Genomic DNA, 15,905 nt, shown 5'->3' on the forward strand with positions numbered 1-15,905 from the left:
TAGAAATGCCACAAATAAAAATAAAACCTTTTGGAAATACAAAACTAATTTTTTTATAGTCTAATTGGAATTGTTAATTTTTCCAATTATTACAATTTTATTATTTCAATTATTTAAAAAAATTATAAATATTTTAATTATTTAATTATTAAAATAAATATTTCTTTTTTTTAAGTTTAAAAAAATCCTTATATTAAAAGACTTTGATAAATTTCCGCTTATTTTTTTTTTCATTCAATGAGAAGAAAAAAAGGCTATGAAAAAATTTCGAGATCTCTTCTATTGTAATAGTATTTGCTTATAAAATCATCACGTTCGAACAATTCAAAGAAGTAATTGGTACCATCAGTTGAATCTGATCCTTTTGCCCTTTAGGTTTACATAAAAATTCTCCTTTGGAGACTGTAGAAAAAGGAATGTGTCTTCCAATTGAGACATTTTCTCTTTTTCCCCAATTTCCTTCGGAGATTCTTTTTTAGTTTTCTATAAATGTCCAATATATATATTTCTTCATTGATACTATTCTCTAAGAGAAGATAATTCTAATAATAGATTTTTCCAAAAAAAATCCAATATAAAAAAAATTTTTTTTTTTTTAATTAATAAAAAAAAATGCAGTTTAAAAAAAATCCAATAAAATAGGTTCAATGAATAGAAGCTAATATTTAAAATGATACTAAAATCTTTGAATTAAAAAAATATATATTGATCATTTAAAAAAAAAAAAAGAAAAGAAGCAAATTCTATTAGAATATTAATGAAATAATTTACAGGCAGTAATATACAACTATTTATTGTATATTATTATCATGTAAATTTTCCGCACATAATAGTTGGTTTTCATTGAGGAAAGTTGCCTTGTATGATTTATGTGTCGGTCAAGTAAATACAGTTTATAACGTACACAAGAGGTTGGTATTCAAGAGTCATATATAGAAATATACATATGGCTAAAGCTCTATTTCCGTTCTTTGTTGTAATTACACATCTCTATGAACCGTAATTATTGTAATTGTTTGCTGGCTACAAACGAATTTCAAATATCAATAATACAATTTAAATTTTCCCCCAAAATTTCAATTCATTTTGTCATGCTCATTTTCACATTAATTTGAAAATTTTAATAAATTCAACTTGATAATTAATTTCCAAAGATTTGGGAAAAAAATTAAAAATAAAAAAAAATTTCGATTTTGAGATAAGGAAATTAAAAAAAAAATTGGGATTTACATTTATTGAGGAAATATTTCAAATACTTGTTATTTTTTTTATTATAAAAGAAAATTAATATTTGCTCTCAATTATCACAGTAGTTCAATGATATCGAACTGTTTGATCAGCTGAAGGTTAAATAATTATATTGCTGACGTCGTGAATAAAATTTTCTCAAATCGTTTCCATCTTTCTAAATTTTAACCCACAGTGTTGTTGTTAAGAAAATATAATATTGCAAAAAAATAATTATTATATCGATTTATTGAATTTTTTTATCTTTTTTTTCTTAATCTTATCATTATAATCTTGGTGAAATATTTGAAATATTTCTTTAGAGAAAAATTCTCATAATAATGGAGAAATTCTTAAGTGTATTAATTATTTTTATTTCTTTTGCTCAAGTTTTTACTTTGGAAGAAATAAGTAAGTAAACATTTAAAAAAAAAAAATATTTCCAAAAAAACAATTTTTAACTTTTTTTTCTAGATTGTACAGTGCAAAGTAATTTTCTCGTTAATATTAGAAATAAACATAAAGCAATTATATTCGATGGACGACTGTTTGTACAATTTTCAAGAGAAAAATTTAAAGTCTACACGTATAAAAATTCAGAAGATGTGAATTTTATAATAAATGAAACATTGGTCAATTTTCAAGGTATAAAAAAAAAATATTTATTTTTTTTGAAATATATTTAAAATCAGTAAATTTTCAGGAAAAATGCTAATCGATAATTTTGTGGATAAAATAAAACCAATAAATCAAGTATTTCATACGCGAATATTGGGAGTTTCTGTTCTACAGGTAGAAATTTAAAAATTAAAAATAAAATTCTAATAAATAATTAACAATTATTTCTGTTTTTTTTCACTGAAGGATATTTCTTGTTATGACACTATTTTAACACAATGTCAAATACTTTTACCGAGAAATAAAACGGACAGGTAATTAAAATTTAATTATTTATAAAATTTTCTCAAAAATGAAATGAAATTAAAATTCTCTACAGTCCTAAATTTCCCTTTGAGGTGGAAAATGAAATACTTCATTTGGCAGCAAGTTGTTTAAATATTGAATTAACGGAAAAAATTGGTAGTCTATTACCATTAGATTTTTCAAAATCAACTGATTTTTATAATTTTGGACCTCTCTCTGTACAATCAAATAATGCCATCGAATATTCATGTTTAAATCATTCAATAACTGAAGAGAAAAAAAAATTAAAATCAATGCAGGTTGGTAATAATTATTTTTAAAAAACAAAAATTTCTTTTCTAGTTTCTTTTTAAGACTTGGAAGTAAAACTGTAATTTTTTTTTTTTTAAAGTTGGCTCTAAATACAATTATCGACGTTGCAGTTATAGAAGTGAGAAAAATTTTACTTGAACGAAATTTGGGTATAATAAAAATTCCCGACGTTTTTGAACCATATCATGTATTTACCGATACATTTATTCAAATGTCAGGATATTTTAATGCAACAAATGGAACTTTTGAGTAAAAAGATTTTTATAATTTACAAATTTTTTTTTTCTCAATATTTAATGCCAAAGCGTTTAATTATAATGGATTTTTTATTAGAGATTTTTCAACAATTAAAAGAACAAGTGAAGTTGTGATTGATCAAAGAAATCAAAAGCTGTCAATTGCATTTGGCTTTGGACTCGAAACAGCGAAAATACATTTTGGTTTCTATAAGGTGACAAACAAAAAAAAAAAAGTGACTTTATATTTAATATTAAAAATTAATAATTAAAATTAATTTTTTTTAAATATTTAAAAAAATATCTATCAAACTATTATTTATTTTATTTTTTTTTTATTTTACAGGCTAAATATGGTGTTTTATCAATGAGTGGAAATATATCAGCGACAGTTAAAACTGTTGATGCTGTTGTTAAATTGTCAATGGATTTTGAAAAAAATCCATGTAAAGCAAAATTGGAATATTTTCGTTTTTCTCATTTTGATAATTTGCTAATTAGTATTTCCGGTAATAAGGTAATAAGTCCCGTAGCGTCAAAAATAGTGACTTCCGTTATTAATAAATGGAGAAAAGAAATTTCGGAATTTGTTGAAAATATCGTTGGTAAGCTTATTGAAACTGAATTTCATGAACTCAATTGTGAAATTTATAGAAATGCTCTAAGTTCAGAATGTTAATTTATTTTAGTTTTAAAAAAAAAATTTACTAAACCTGTTTTTATTCTTCTAATTTTACAAAAGTTCCATTTTTCAAAATTTCTAATATTTTTTTTATAAAACAAAAATAGAATAAATTTTCAAAAAGCTTTAAAAACAAAAGCTATCAAAGTGATAATTTAGTCATTTTTTTTTTTAATGTTGATTTTGTGGATCTTTTTAAAGTATATAATAAAAAATAAATGCTTTTAGTTGCCGAGGACAAGAAAATAGGTTGTAGATTTTATCATAAATATTATTTTTTAATTCACCGTCTATACAAGCTACTAAAAACCTTCTTAACTCAAGTGTATACGAGGAGTTTGTATCTCTTTTTTTTTTTTGTCTCTTTTATGTCGCATGAAGAAACTTTAGAAATCGTGTATTAAAATTGAAGCAATTAAATTTTTCAAGGAGAAAAAAATCGAAAAAAAAACTAACATTGACCAGTACATATTTGAAATGAATGTAAAATCGATTAAAAGCTTTTTTTTCACCAGTAGCCATTGAAATTTTTTTTTTTTTCTGACGAGCAATGTGGCTGAAAAAAAAACTCCCTGTGTAAAATTGCCGCAATTAATGTCTATCATCTTTCTTTTTTTTTTGTGCGATGAAACATTGCATTCCAATACAGCTTTGTTGCAAATGGATGAGCCATAACTTACAAGCAGTGCGTCAAAAAAAGAGATAGAAAAAAAAATTCGTTCTTAATAATTTCTCCTCTTGAAAATAATATTTTTCTTAGGAGTCGATTATGTAATTTGATTTGACGTCAAAGTCAAATTTATTTTTTGATTGCAATACGTCAAATTGCTATCAAAAAATAAATTTGCGATGTTAAATTGAAATAAAAAATTGAATTTTAATTTAACGTCTAAGTTAAAAACAATGAATTTGTTGAATTTTGACATTGACGTTAAAATGAATTTCGATTTTGACGTCAAATCAAATTACATAATCGACATAAATAAAAAAAATATTTTTAAAACATATTAAAAAAGAAAAAAAATTTTCAATTTTGAAAAAAAGAAAATTTGAAAAAAAAGTAAAAAAAAACCGTCGTAAATATTGAAAAGAACAATGGGAAAAATATATATATATATATCTTTATAAATCTGGAAAAAGAGCTAAACAAGGCTGAACAGAGAACCTCGTCAACCAAGTTTTTCAATTTTCCAACTTCGAAAGGGAACGAATCTCGAGGAGTTGGAAAAATGCTGTTCTGTACAAACAGAGCCTATTCTATTTCCTCTTTTATATCCCAGCTTTCAATGTATGTATTTCTTGTGGTCGATTTCGTGAAAAGTTCGAACAAAATTTCCAAACAAGCACTCGTTATTTTACCATTCGAAAGTTTATTTCTCAATATCCCCCCCCCCCCACCCCCCGGGCAAATATAAATTAATTTATATTATCATTTCATATTTTTTGTAATTTATGTAATTTCACATAAGTATATTTTAAAGGTTTCAAGTTTCCCTCATTTGGAATATAAACAGCTCGACATTGGTGGAAGCATTAGCATCGAAATTCTTGAATCAATAATTTCGGTTAATTAAATTAATTATGCATGAAGCCAGGTTAGTGTCGGTGTTAGTCGATGCAATTTCTCCCTTCGATTGAAATACGTCCTCTCTCTCTGAATCTGTGGGGAATTTACGAAGCAGATAACAAGACTTCTCGATTGCTGTGATTTATCGATTATATACTATTTTGGAACGCGGGCAGGGATTATAAATTAATTGACATCTTTTTCAGTCATTCAGGTCATAAAGATGAAAATTTTTGTCTCTTTTTTTTATTTTATTTAAAATAGTGAGGGATAAAATTAACTTTGAACTTTTTAACTCTAAAAAGTCATACGATTTTATTATTAATGCGATCAATTTTTTTTTTCAATGTATTTTTAGATTAACAATTTTAATTACTTTTTTTTATTAATTAAACTTTGTATATCTACTTTTTTGTTTAGTTCAATTATCTTCTTGTAATTAATTTTCTATTAACGATTTTCTATTTTGTAATGGTGATTTTCGATTTTGTGCCTGACGGAAGAGTGAGAAAGCAGTTTCGAAGAAAAGTAATTAAAATTCATGTTTTCAAACATGGTCAAACAGAATTTTTTTTCTTTTTTTTTACCTTTAAGTAATTTCTCGAGTTTCCTGAATAAACGTCATTCCACGTCCTATTCGACAAACATGAGTGTGATGGGCTTAGAAACAGAGAGAGAGAGAGAGAGACAGAGAGTGATCCTTGGGTATAACGATTTAGAGAAATCTAGTTGGAATCACTCAAGAAGAAACACAGATCACAATAAAGTTACGCAAAGGGCAATGTTTCTTTTCGGATTTTTTTTTTCTTCTTTTCTTTCTCTTTTTTTCTTTCTTCCTCTTCTTGCGCGTAGAAATTCTTCAACGCTCTGGAAAAAGTCTTATATGGTTCTTAAAGCCTAGAAATTGTCTCAGGTCGAAGACTTCTCTTCTCTTCCTGTGCTCGTTCGAGTAAATAATCCGCATCCCCATCTGTTCCACTTCCTATCTTTTCCAACACACGTATACCATGTACTTCCATTGTCGTTCTTATTATCGCGATTTTTCTTTGTCAATTTCCTTCTCATTTTAAAACGACTTTAATATTTTTATTTTTCTTTTCTTTTTTTTATCCAATTGGGTTACTCATAATTATTAATTAATTTTATTTTCAAATATTCCCGAAATTAAATTTTCTTATTATTATTTTGTGTATCAAAATAAATATAGAAAAATATTTATATAATTTTATTTATAAAATAAAAAATAATAAAATATGTAATAAATATAATTTTCTTTCATTATTATATTTTAGATAATATTATCGAAATTAATACTGATCCTATTTTGATCAATTAGCTTACAAACATAAAGTGGTTATGGATTTCTCCGCATCTACATTAGTGTTAATATAATCGCTTCTATAGTTTCAAATTTACTCGACAAAATAATGAGGAAGTATAATAATTTTGAAAATTTGGTTCAAATTTAATGCATCTTATCCCAAAATGGTAAAATTGTATCTTATCAAAAATGGTAAAATTTTGAAGTTTTTTTTTCTTATGATGAATGGTTTCACAAAAAATTATAAGGTTTAAAAATAAGCTGCAATGCTTATTATTTTATTCCAATTTTGCTTATTTTAATACCAAATTGGATTAAAATAAGCAAAATTGGATTAAAATAATAAACGTTGCAGCTTATTTTAATGCCTTTTAATTTTCTGTGTTACTTTAACCGTTTGTTATCAAAGTGGAGGGAAATAAAAGTTTTTTTTCGAATTCTTGAAATTTCTCAGTAGTAATAGACAATTTTAGTCAGACTTAATTTTTTCCTTTCTGTAATTAGTTAATTCAACAATTTCTTTGGAAATTAAAAAAAATTTTATCTGAAACAACAATAATTCTCTAGAATATAGCGAAAAGTTTCTCTGTTTTAGTGAAATATATATCGCAGTTCCAGTGAAAGTTATCGTTGTTTCAGTTAAACATTTTTTATCGCAATTTTTTTTCTAATTGTTTTCCTAGTAACTGAAAATTTTTATACTAGTAGTAAAAGTGAATTACAGTCAGACAACGTGTTTTCAAATCTTCAAGTAGAAAAAAATTAATTTTTTTAAAAAGATTTTCTCTAGTTGCAAAAATAAACTTTCACAAAAATTTTTCCTATTCTTTCTAATTTCTATATCAATAGTAAAAGTCATTTTTAGTCAAAACGGAATTTTTTCAAAAATTCAGTGGTAAAGTTTTATTTTCAGTCGATTTTCTATGATTCACAGTAAGAATAATAAAAAAAAAAAAGTAAAGAAAAAATAAAAAAGCGGGGAGCGAAGATAAGAGAATCGACACTTGAAGGGGGGGAGGGAAAAATGCAGCCAACTGATTAAGGAGCTTTTCTGAGAGACCGTAACGAGGATCACAGAGATGGGTTTGAGAGTAGTAAGAAGATCTCATGGGGAAATCGAAAAGGAAAGACGCTTCATCGCACCTCCTGTGCTTTGTCTTTTCGCATTAATTTTCTCCTGTCCGTTTTACCCGGGGGTCTTGGGTGCTGCTCGGCAAGTAATGGCGATCGTATTTTAAAGTCCCCCTTCACCCTCCCCCCACCCTCTCTACCACCATCCAAAAGCTTTCTCTTACACTATTCTTATCTTCATTTGATCTAATCAAAAATAATTGCTCAGCAATATGTTACAATTTCCTTAAATCTCAAATTGTTTTTCTTTTGTTTTCAATGTTTTTTTAAAAAAAAATTTTTTTTATTAAAATCACATTTATTAATTTTATTCCATTTTTTATCGAAAAAATAGAGAGAAAAAATTTCAAAAAAATATATAATTTGGATTTGATGATGATAATAATAATAAAAATGAGAAAAAAATTAAAAATTACTAACAATGGAGAAGAGTTTGTGTATAGAATAATAGATATATGGTTTGAAAGTGTGAAAATTAAGATTACCCTAGAGATTACGCATACGCAGAACAGTTCTAATAGAGTTTCCCGACTGTTGAAAACGCTATGGGGATTTAACCCGTCATTGTAAATTACTCTAGTTTTAATTTTTCGATTTTCCTGCCAACAAAATCTTTATTATTTAATAATATATTAAGAAAATATATAAAAAATAATATCTATCAATTGTCAAATTCAATTAAAATTTTTGAAACAATTTTCAAATTTTTCTTTTAATAAATAAAAATTATTTAAAAAAAAAAAAAAAACTTAATTAGCACAGAAAATTAAAAGGCATTAAAATAAGATACAACGTTTATTATTTTAATCCAAAATTGGATTAATATAATAAGCGTTGCAGCTTATTTTAATACCTTATAATTTTTCTGTGAGGATTTTTACTCGGTTATTGAAAATAATTTCAAATATGAAAGAAAAAAAGAATGAAAAACATATCAACGTATATATATTATCAAATTACGTGAGTAAAAGAGAAACAAATAGATTTTGCGGTAAATAATATGGAGTAAATAACATAAAGCAAATACAATAAAGGAAAAACGAACTAAAGTAAAATTGATTTTGAATTCTCATTTTATTTGAAAATCGCTTTATAAAATTAAAATACGTTTAAAATTGAAAATAAAAGCTTTTCAATTTTGTAATATATGTTTTAATATATATATATATATGAAAATTGTTTGCATATTTTTTTTAAACATCACAATTATTCACAATTATTCACGAATGTGGAACCACTTTTATTAGTAAAATTTACAAAAACTGGTAAAAGTTTTGTTTAATTAAAAAAAAAAAAAAAAAAAAACAATTGAAAGTGAAGAAAATCCTGTCTGAACTAAAACTGACTTTTACTACTGATACCGAGAGAGAGAGAGTACAAGAAATAGAAAAGTTCTCTTTTCTTTTAAAAATACTACAAAAAAAAAATTTACAAGATTTAGAAAAAGTCTTACTTAAATAATGTCAAGAATATTTGTCCGACTAAAATTAACTTTTACTACTGATTTAAAAATTTTACCAAAAAAACTTTTTTTTTTGCAAAAATTGACTTTAAAAGAAAATCGCAAGTAGAACAAATTTTATTTCAAAAACTCAAAAACTTAATTATAATATAATATTATCGTTATTTATTAATTTTTTCGCCATTGACATGAAAAAGTGTCTTTTTTGTGCTTGTTTTGGGCAGATAAAGTAGCACTTTTTAAGGCAGTTTGGGCCAACTGCCTAAAAAATACTTTTTTAGGCAGTTGTTAATTTTTGCATAATTTTTGTTTTGCTTTTATTTTATTTATCAATTTTTATTATTTTATTTTCTATACTTTTTCATATATATTATATTATATATTATATTATATATTATATTATATATTATTATATATATATAATACATAATATATAATATATATATAAATTCTTTTAAAAAATAAATTTTTTTTCTCAAAAACCCCATTTTATTATATCAGAAACGATTCAGAATAAAGTGAAAAACAAAAAAAAAAAAAGAACTTTTCTCCACACTGAGAAATCTCGACTATTTCTCTGTATCGGTTAAAAAATTCTCTAGTACAAAGTGAAATTTTTTTTTAATTGCAATGAGAAGAAAAAGTGTCTGAAATTTTACCCTCGGGAAAAATGAAATGAAGAAAAAAAGTAAGAGATCTTGCTTTGGGCATTTTTTTCTTTTTTTTGTTGGAACCGCACTTACTTAGAGTAAAATTAGGATAGGGCACGGTCTCAGAGTAAAGCACAAGCGCAGGCGTCCCTAGTCGCGGAACGTACGGAAATGGGGGGTTGAAAAAGAGGGTTGCTCGTAGCTTCTGTGAGCAACGGACACAATCCACGAGTCAGTGTAAATCGCGTCGCGACGCCCTGCTTTTCGTTCTCGTGCGATGAGTTTAACACACAAAATTTCAATCGACATTTATTAAATATACCAAGAAAAAAAAAAAAGAAAAGAAAATTTTCTATTTACAAAATTTTTTCTAAAATAAATTTTTCACACACAAAAAGAAAGAAATTTAAAAAAAAGTGCAACAGTGAAAAATTAATTTAAAAAAATATATTTTATATTAAAAAAATTGGTTTTTTTTGCATTAAATTAATTATAATTTTAGTGTTTATTTTATAAATAAAAAAAAATTAGTGTTATTCCAAAGCGTGTATAAATTAATATATTCAATTATCAAATTTCACTTGTCAATAATTAATTTCGATATTACGATTTAGCAAGTAATGATATAAACACATCTTAATAATTATTGAATCAAGTGATAAAATTTGATTCCCAACATGGATTACTGATGTAAAATATGATTGTGAATAAATTTCACACGAAAAAAAAATCTCAATGGGAAAAAAGAGACGTGACCAAGGAACACGTGAATCTTTTTTAAGGTGAGTAATAATGTAAATTAAAAAAAAATTATTTATATTTCTATTTTTTTTGCAGAAATATATTTTTGAAAAACATTTTTTAAATAATCTTTTTTTTTGCTCGTTAAAATAATCAAAATCAAGATAAAAAAAACAAACTTTTACCACATTATTCTGGGAAATAAATCATAAAGTTTCCGCGAAACTTTAGTCGATATAACAATTTGGCAAAGTTCGATAAATTGTTGATTCTCCCTTAATTTTCGGTCGCCACATTAGTTCATCGGGGTAATTTGCAGTCATATTTTATCGGGTAAGAAAGAGACAAGAAATGACGTAAAATTATCGGTAGTGAGAGTGAGAGAGAGAGGGGAAGGGAGAGAAGGGTGAATTAAAGCGAGTCCCGCGCGTTAACGAGATTTTGTCGTTCACAGATGAGTGGATATCACAATTTTGCTTCTTATAATTAAACAGATAATTGCAATTAGATAAAACATAATTTAAAAATAATATTCAACGACAAGAAGTTCATTAAAATGATAAAAGTTCTTGATCATTCAACTATATGATTATTAATTTATAATAAACGAGAAAATTGTTTAAAAAAAAAAAAAAAATGTATGAAACATTTTAATTAATAAAAATTCGATTAAATTGCAAATTTATTAAAATTCCATTTAATGAAATGTTAATAAATTTTAATTTTCAATTTCGATTCTATTTCTTTCTATTTGTATCTTACATGAAAATTATAATTACACAGAAAGTTATAAGGTATTGAAATAAGCTTATTATTTTAATCCAATTTTGCTTATTTTAATACCAAAATGGATTAAAATAAGCAAAATTAGATTAAAATAATAAACGTTGCAGCTTATTTTAATGCCTTTTAATTTTCTGTGTATTTTAACAATTATAAATTGATAAATAAATTGATTTTCATGAATTTATATCCAATTTCAAATTTGCGTATTCTTTCAATTGTTTTCATAACTTCACTATTCATAAAAATCATGTTTTTGTCACGGTCGATGAAAAAAAAACGAAATTATTATTTCAATTTTCCTTTCATTCTACTGCATTCCAAAAAAAATTGTGCGAACCTTTGTTAACCTATTCAGCGGAATGTGTTTGATATGCCGAAAAAAAAATGAAGTAGTCAGCAAAAGCAGTACGTCAGCATTTTCTGTAACAGTTTACTACAAATTCTCTCATTTCCGCATTAACTTAAAATTCCACGAAAAGCAAAAAAAAAAAAAAAAAGAAATCAATTTTCGACACTTTTGAGAAAAAATCTTTTTTCGAATATTTATTTCAATGCAAAATCGATTTATTAGAAAAAAGTAATTTTTTTCATTTAATTTTTCCAACTGAAAAATTAATTAAAACTTTCTCTTTTGTGGCCTAAAAGAGTAATTAATAAAAGATTAATTAAAAATTGAATAACTTTTTTTTTGTAATAGATTTTTTTTTAAAATTTGTTTCTAAAAATGCGAAAATTAGTTTTGTCACGATGATTTTTTTTTTTTTTTTTGTTATCATTGAATTTGAAAATGGGGTAATTAAATAGGTACAGGCTTTTGCTATAGACATGCGTTACCTACTTTAATCGAAGCTACGCAACAACAGTGGCAACCGGTGCCATCCATTTATTGCACGTGAATTTAATTTAGTCTCAGGGTGCTTTGTGAATACCAACCAGTAACGCTGGTTGCGGTGTGTCCACGTGCCCTTCCAACAGACATTGCCTGTTAATTCCTCTGACTAGACTGAACCTCATCTCCTTTGTGTCCCATTGTATATTCCAAGCTTTTAACGTCGCCAACCTTATACAATATTTAACCCCAATTTTCAATTCTACTAGACATCAAAAGGAATTCAAACATTTTCTATCAAATAAAAGTTTAGAAAAAAAAAATAAAAATAACACAAATATTAAAAAAAAAAAAAAAAAATTCTTTAATGCACTGAGAAAAATGTTTAGTCAGAGCAACCAAAATTTGGTTGGGCCAACAAAAAACTTTTGTTGGCAATGAGAAAAATGTTTAGTCAGAGCAACCAAAATTTGGTTGGGCCAACAAAAAAATTTTGTTTGCACTGAGAAAAATGTTTAGTCAGAGCAACCAAAATTTTGTTGGCACTGAGAAAAATGTTTAGTCAAAGCAACCAAAATTTGGTTGGGCCAACAAAAAAATTTTGTTTGCACTGAGAAAAATGTTTAGTCAGAGCAACCAAAATTTGGTTGGGACAACAAAAAAATTTTGTTGGTATTTAAGCAACCAAACTATTTGTTTGAGTCAACCAAAAAATTTGGTTGAATGTTTTTTGTTGGCATAACAAAAATGTTTGGTTAGCTACCCATTCTTGTGAGAGATTTAAACTAACTGTTCTCTTAAGCTATGAGCTGAGAACGAATCAAATTATTTAGTTGTCGCAACCAAATTTTGGTTGCGATCAATGGTTTTTTAAACCACACGAACATTTGTTTTTTTAGACCAAACTATTTTGTTGTGTTAACCAAATTATTTTGTTGTCATAAACCAAACTTTGGTTGGAATTTAAAAATGTTGAACCAAATAATTTTATTGCCCTGACCAAATGTTTGGTTGAGATAACTCTACGACTTTGTTTCAGCCAACCAAAATTTAGTTACAAGAACCAAAATTGCCTAATCAAACAATTTTGTTGCAAACACTAAATTTTTTTTTCTCACTGTGAGAAAAATCTCCAGATTATAATATATTTTCTCTTCAAATGCTAATTGTTTTGAGAACAAAAAGAAAAGAATTTTCTATGAGAAAAAAAGAGTTTCATTGAAGAAAAAAAAAAATTCATTGTGAATAATTTGAATATAAAAGGAATGCAAAGTGTAAAAGAAAAACTTCAATTTCAGTATATTGAAGTGAAATATTCTCAAAAGAGGTTATAAGAGATGATCTCAATAAGCACCTGCTTTTAGATGATTGTCCTCTTTTAAGTGGGTTCTTTTCCTCCTTATATAAAGGACATTCGCATGATATTATAACGTTGGTTCAAGATGAAACGAAGCCGCCTCATTCTCTATTTCTCTCTCTTTCTCTCTCTTCATCTCTCTCTGTATCCGGAAAAAGCTTTAATTAGAGTGTGTATACGTGTGTGTGTGTGTGTAGGAATAAGAGCGAAAGAGTAAAGAGAATAAACCGTTAATAAAAAACGACCTGGTCTTAATAGCGTTTAATATTAAAACTGGGTAACTATGAAAGTTCATATTATCAAAAATTTCATAATTTTCAATTTTAATTTGCTTCACTGAGCAGAAAATTCTCTTATTAAGAAAATGCTATATCAATAAGATTAATGTAAAGAGGTTTTTCCCTTTAAGCATTCTTTTTTTTTTTTTTTTGTAATTATTATTACGCTTAATTTTAAATAATTGCAATTATCTTCAATTAAAACAATTTTTAATTTAAAAATTGTTTGTTTTTTAAATAACAAGTCTTTTAGAATAACTGTCTTTTATTACTCATATACAAAAATTGAACTCTGTCTGACTGAAAGTGTCTATTACTACTAACAAAGGAAAGGTCTAAATTACCTTTACTATACTGTTACCAAAGCCAGAAGAATTTCAAAACACAACGCCTGTTATAATTGTTAATTAAATTCTCTTTAAATTACTGGAAGTAAATTTCGAAGAACCTGAAAGTCATGTCTGACTAAAAATGTCTTTTACTACTGAGAGAAAAAAAATTACAAGAATGGAATGTCTAAATTCTAAAACTTTTTTTACAAACACTAAAATTAGAATTTCTATTTAACCATTACAGACCATAGAATTTAAAAACAGTTAAAAAATAATTAAAATTTCTTTTTTTTTTAAATAAAACCTTCCTATATAAACTCAACGTTTCTTGAAATTTTTGCCAAAAAATTCCCCCTGCAAATGTTTTATTAAAAATTTGATTAGAATTATTAATGAACAAAAAGACACAAATTTATTTTTCACTTGACACGTAACTGAGAATTGAAAAATTCACTTGCGGCCAAAAAATTCCATTTATAAAGCATGAGGCCTTTTATGATTCTCCAGGGTACCGGCGAATTTTTTATCTTGCCCGTGTTCTAAAATATTATACACTGTGAGGAAAATACTCGAGTCAAAAATGCTTACAAATGGTTTTTTTTTCGACCTCTCAAGGCACCTTACAGATTAAATATTAATAAAAACATTTAAGAGAAAGGTGGATTTTCAAGCAATTTATTTTTTTTTGTCAATATTTAATATTTTAAAATATTAGAAAAAATAAAGAATTTTAATGTGAAGGAAAATATTTCTGATTTTTGAAAACAACACTGTAAAAAGAAATTACTAAAACAGTACCGATTTTAGGTATCAAAATATAGAACCAAATTACAATTTAGTACCTGAAATCGATATTAAATTAATACCTTTCTTTTTACAGTGAAAATTATTTTTTTTATTAATAATTTAGGAAATTGCCATTATTAAAAGCAGTAAAAAGAAAATTTTTTTGATAACGAAAGTGATCTCTTTTTTTTATCTACTATTATATATATTAAATAACATCACACGTGATTTTGATGGAGTGGACAGGAAACTGGACAACAATGCAACCTTTTCAATGGTTGACATCTGCAAAGTGGTATGCGTTCAGGACAATTCAGCCGTCTAGTTGCAATGGGTTAATCTGATTTAACCGCTTCAGGGTTTGCTAAACTGCGTAGAATTATACGACATCGTCAACGTCTATATTGCTTAAAGAGATTATACCCATTGTCTTAATGTACCATCTATAAATATGCATTTTTTTATTCTACAAGGAAATGAAAAATATCAAATTTTACAAAAATTATTACAAATATTAAATTATTTTAAATTTTCAAATTATTTCAAATTTTTATTTAATCATTTTAAATTTTATAAAATTATTTTCAAATCGTGGAAAATATATATGCTAAGCATATAATTTTCGTAAAAAAAAAAATTCTAAAGTTCAGCAAAACTTTTATAAACTTAATAAAAGATTTAAAAAATTTAGTATCACTTTTTGCAAAAAAAAAATACTTTTATAAAACTTGATATTTATTTTCTTTCCCTGATACATATCAAACTTTATTCCGCGGTTACAAAAAATATTGTCAAAAAAAAAAAAAAAAAAAAAAAATTTATAATAAATGCATATGGTAATAAAACTAATTGTAATAGGTCGTACTATTTCTCTTTCTCCCTTTAGTTTGCAAATTTTTCTCACCGTAAAAATTCACGCTCTTTGTGTATATTTCTCACACAACTTTATCAAATTTAAAAATTGTAATGCGGAAAAATTCTACAAAACTTTACGTTTCACAATGAAAACTTTTGCGGCAGAAACTCTTACACTTTAAGGATTTATGAAACAGAAGTAATTTTAAAAAGGAAACTATAATTTCCCTTTTTTTCTTCTCTTTTATTTTTGGGATTTTATCGTCTTTACAAACAATGAAATTTGTTTTCTAACACTATTATGTATTTTTATTTAGAAATAGATTCATAAATAAATATTTTTTATTTAGAGTATAGAAATTAAATTTTAGAATTTACCCAAAAAAAAAAAAAATTTTTTAAATAAAATTAAAAAACATGTTTATTCTT

At 25.5% G+C, this 15,905-nt stretch overlaps 2 protein-coding genes across 2 annotated transcripts in view; both read left to right on the forward strand.

Annotated features, from left to right (window-relative positions):
- The first annotated feature begins 1,508 nt into the window (after positions 1–1,508).
- On the forward strand, positions 1,509–3,415 carry LOC127285647 (uncharacterized). The gene is made up of 8 exons (XM_051311769.1): positions 1,509–1,638; positions 1,702–1,872; positions 1,931–2,019; positions 2,092–2,159; positions 2,225–2,450; positions 2,543–2,712; positions 2,797–2,914; positions 3,046–3,415. The coding sequence occupies exons 1-8, from the start codon at positions 1,569–1,571 to the stop codon at positions 3,376–3,378; spliced, it is 1,245 nt and encodes a 414-aa protein (XP_051167726.1). The 5' UTR covers positions 1,509–1,568; the 3' UTR covers positions 3,379–3,415.
- A 6,296-nt stretch (positions 3,416–9,711) lies between these two features.
- The window catches only part of LOC127285643 (uncharacterized), a 124,162-nt gene continuing 117,968 nt past the window's right edge, over positions 9,712–15,905 (forward strand). Inside the window, exon 1 of the mRNA XM_051311764.1 lies at positions 9,712–10,294. The gene's annotated coding sequence lies outside the window, so the exon portion shown is untranslated. The remainder of the gene's footprint in view (positions 10,295–15,905) is intronic.

Source organism: Leptopilina boulardi, unplaced genomic scaffold, assembly GCF_019393585.1.
Source record: "Leptopilina boulardi isolate dan_hultmark-lab unplaced genomic scaffold, ZJU_Lbou_2.1 LbouV2_337, whole genome shotgun sequence".
In the NCBI taxonomy this organism is placed as follows: domain Eukaryota; kingdom Metazoa; phylum Arthropoda; class Insecta; order Hymenoptera; family Figitidae; genus Leptopilina; species Leptopilina boulardi.

Coding starts and splice junctions, on each gene's coding strand:
- LOC127285647 (XM_051311769.1), top strand. CDS start 1,569: ATGGAGAAATTCTTAAGTGTATTAATTATTTTTATTTCTTTTGCTCAA. Junction 1,639..1,701: donor TTTTACTTTGGAAGAAATAA/GTAAGTAAACAT, acceptor TTTTTTTTCTAG/ATTGTACAGTGCAAAGTAAT. Junction 2,451..2,542: donor AAAAATTAAAATCAATGCAG/GTTGGTAATAAT, acceptor TTTTTTTTAAAG/TTGGCTCTAAATACAATTAT.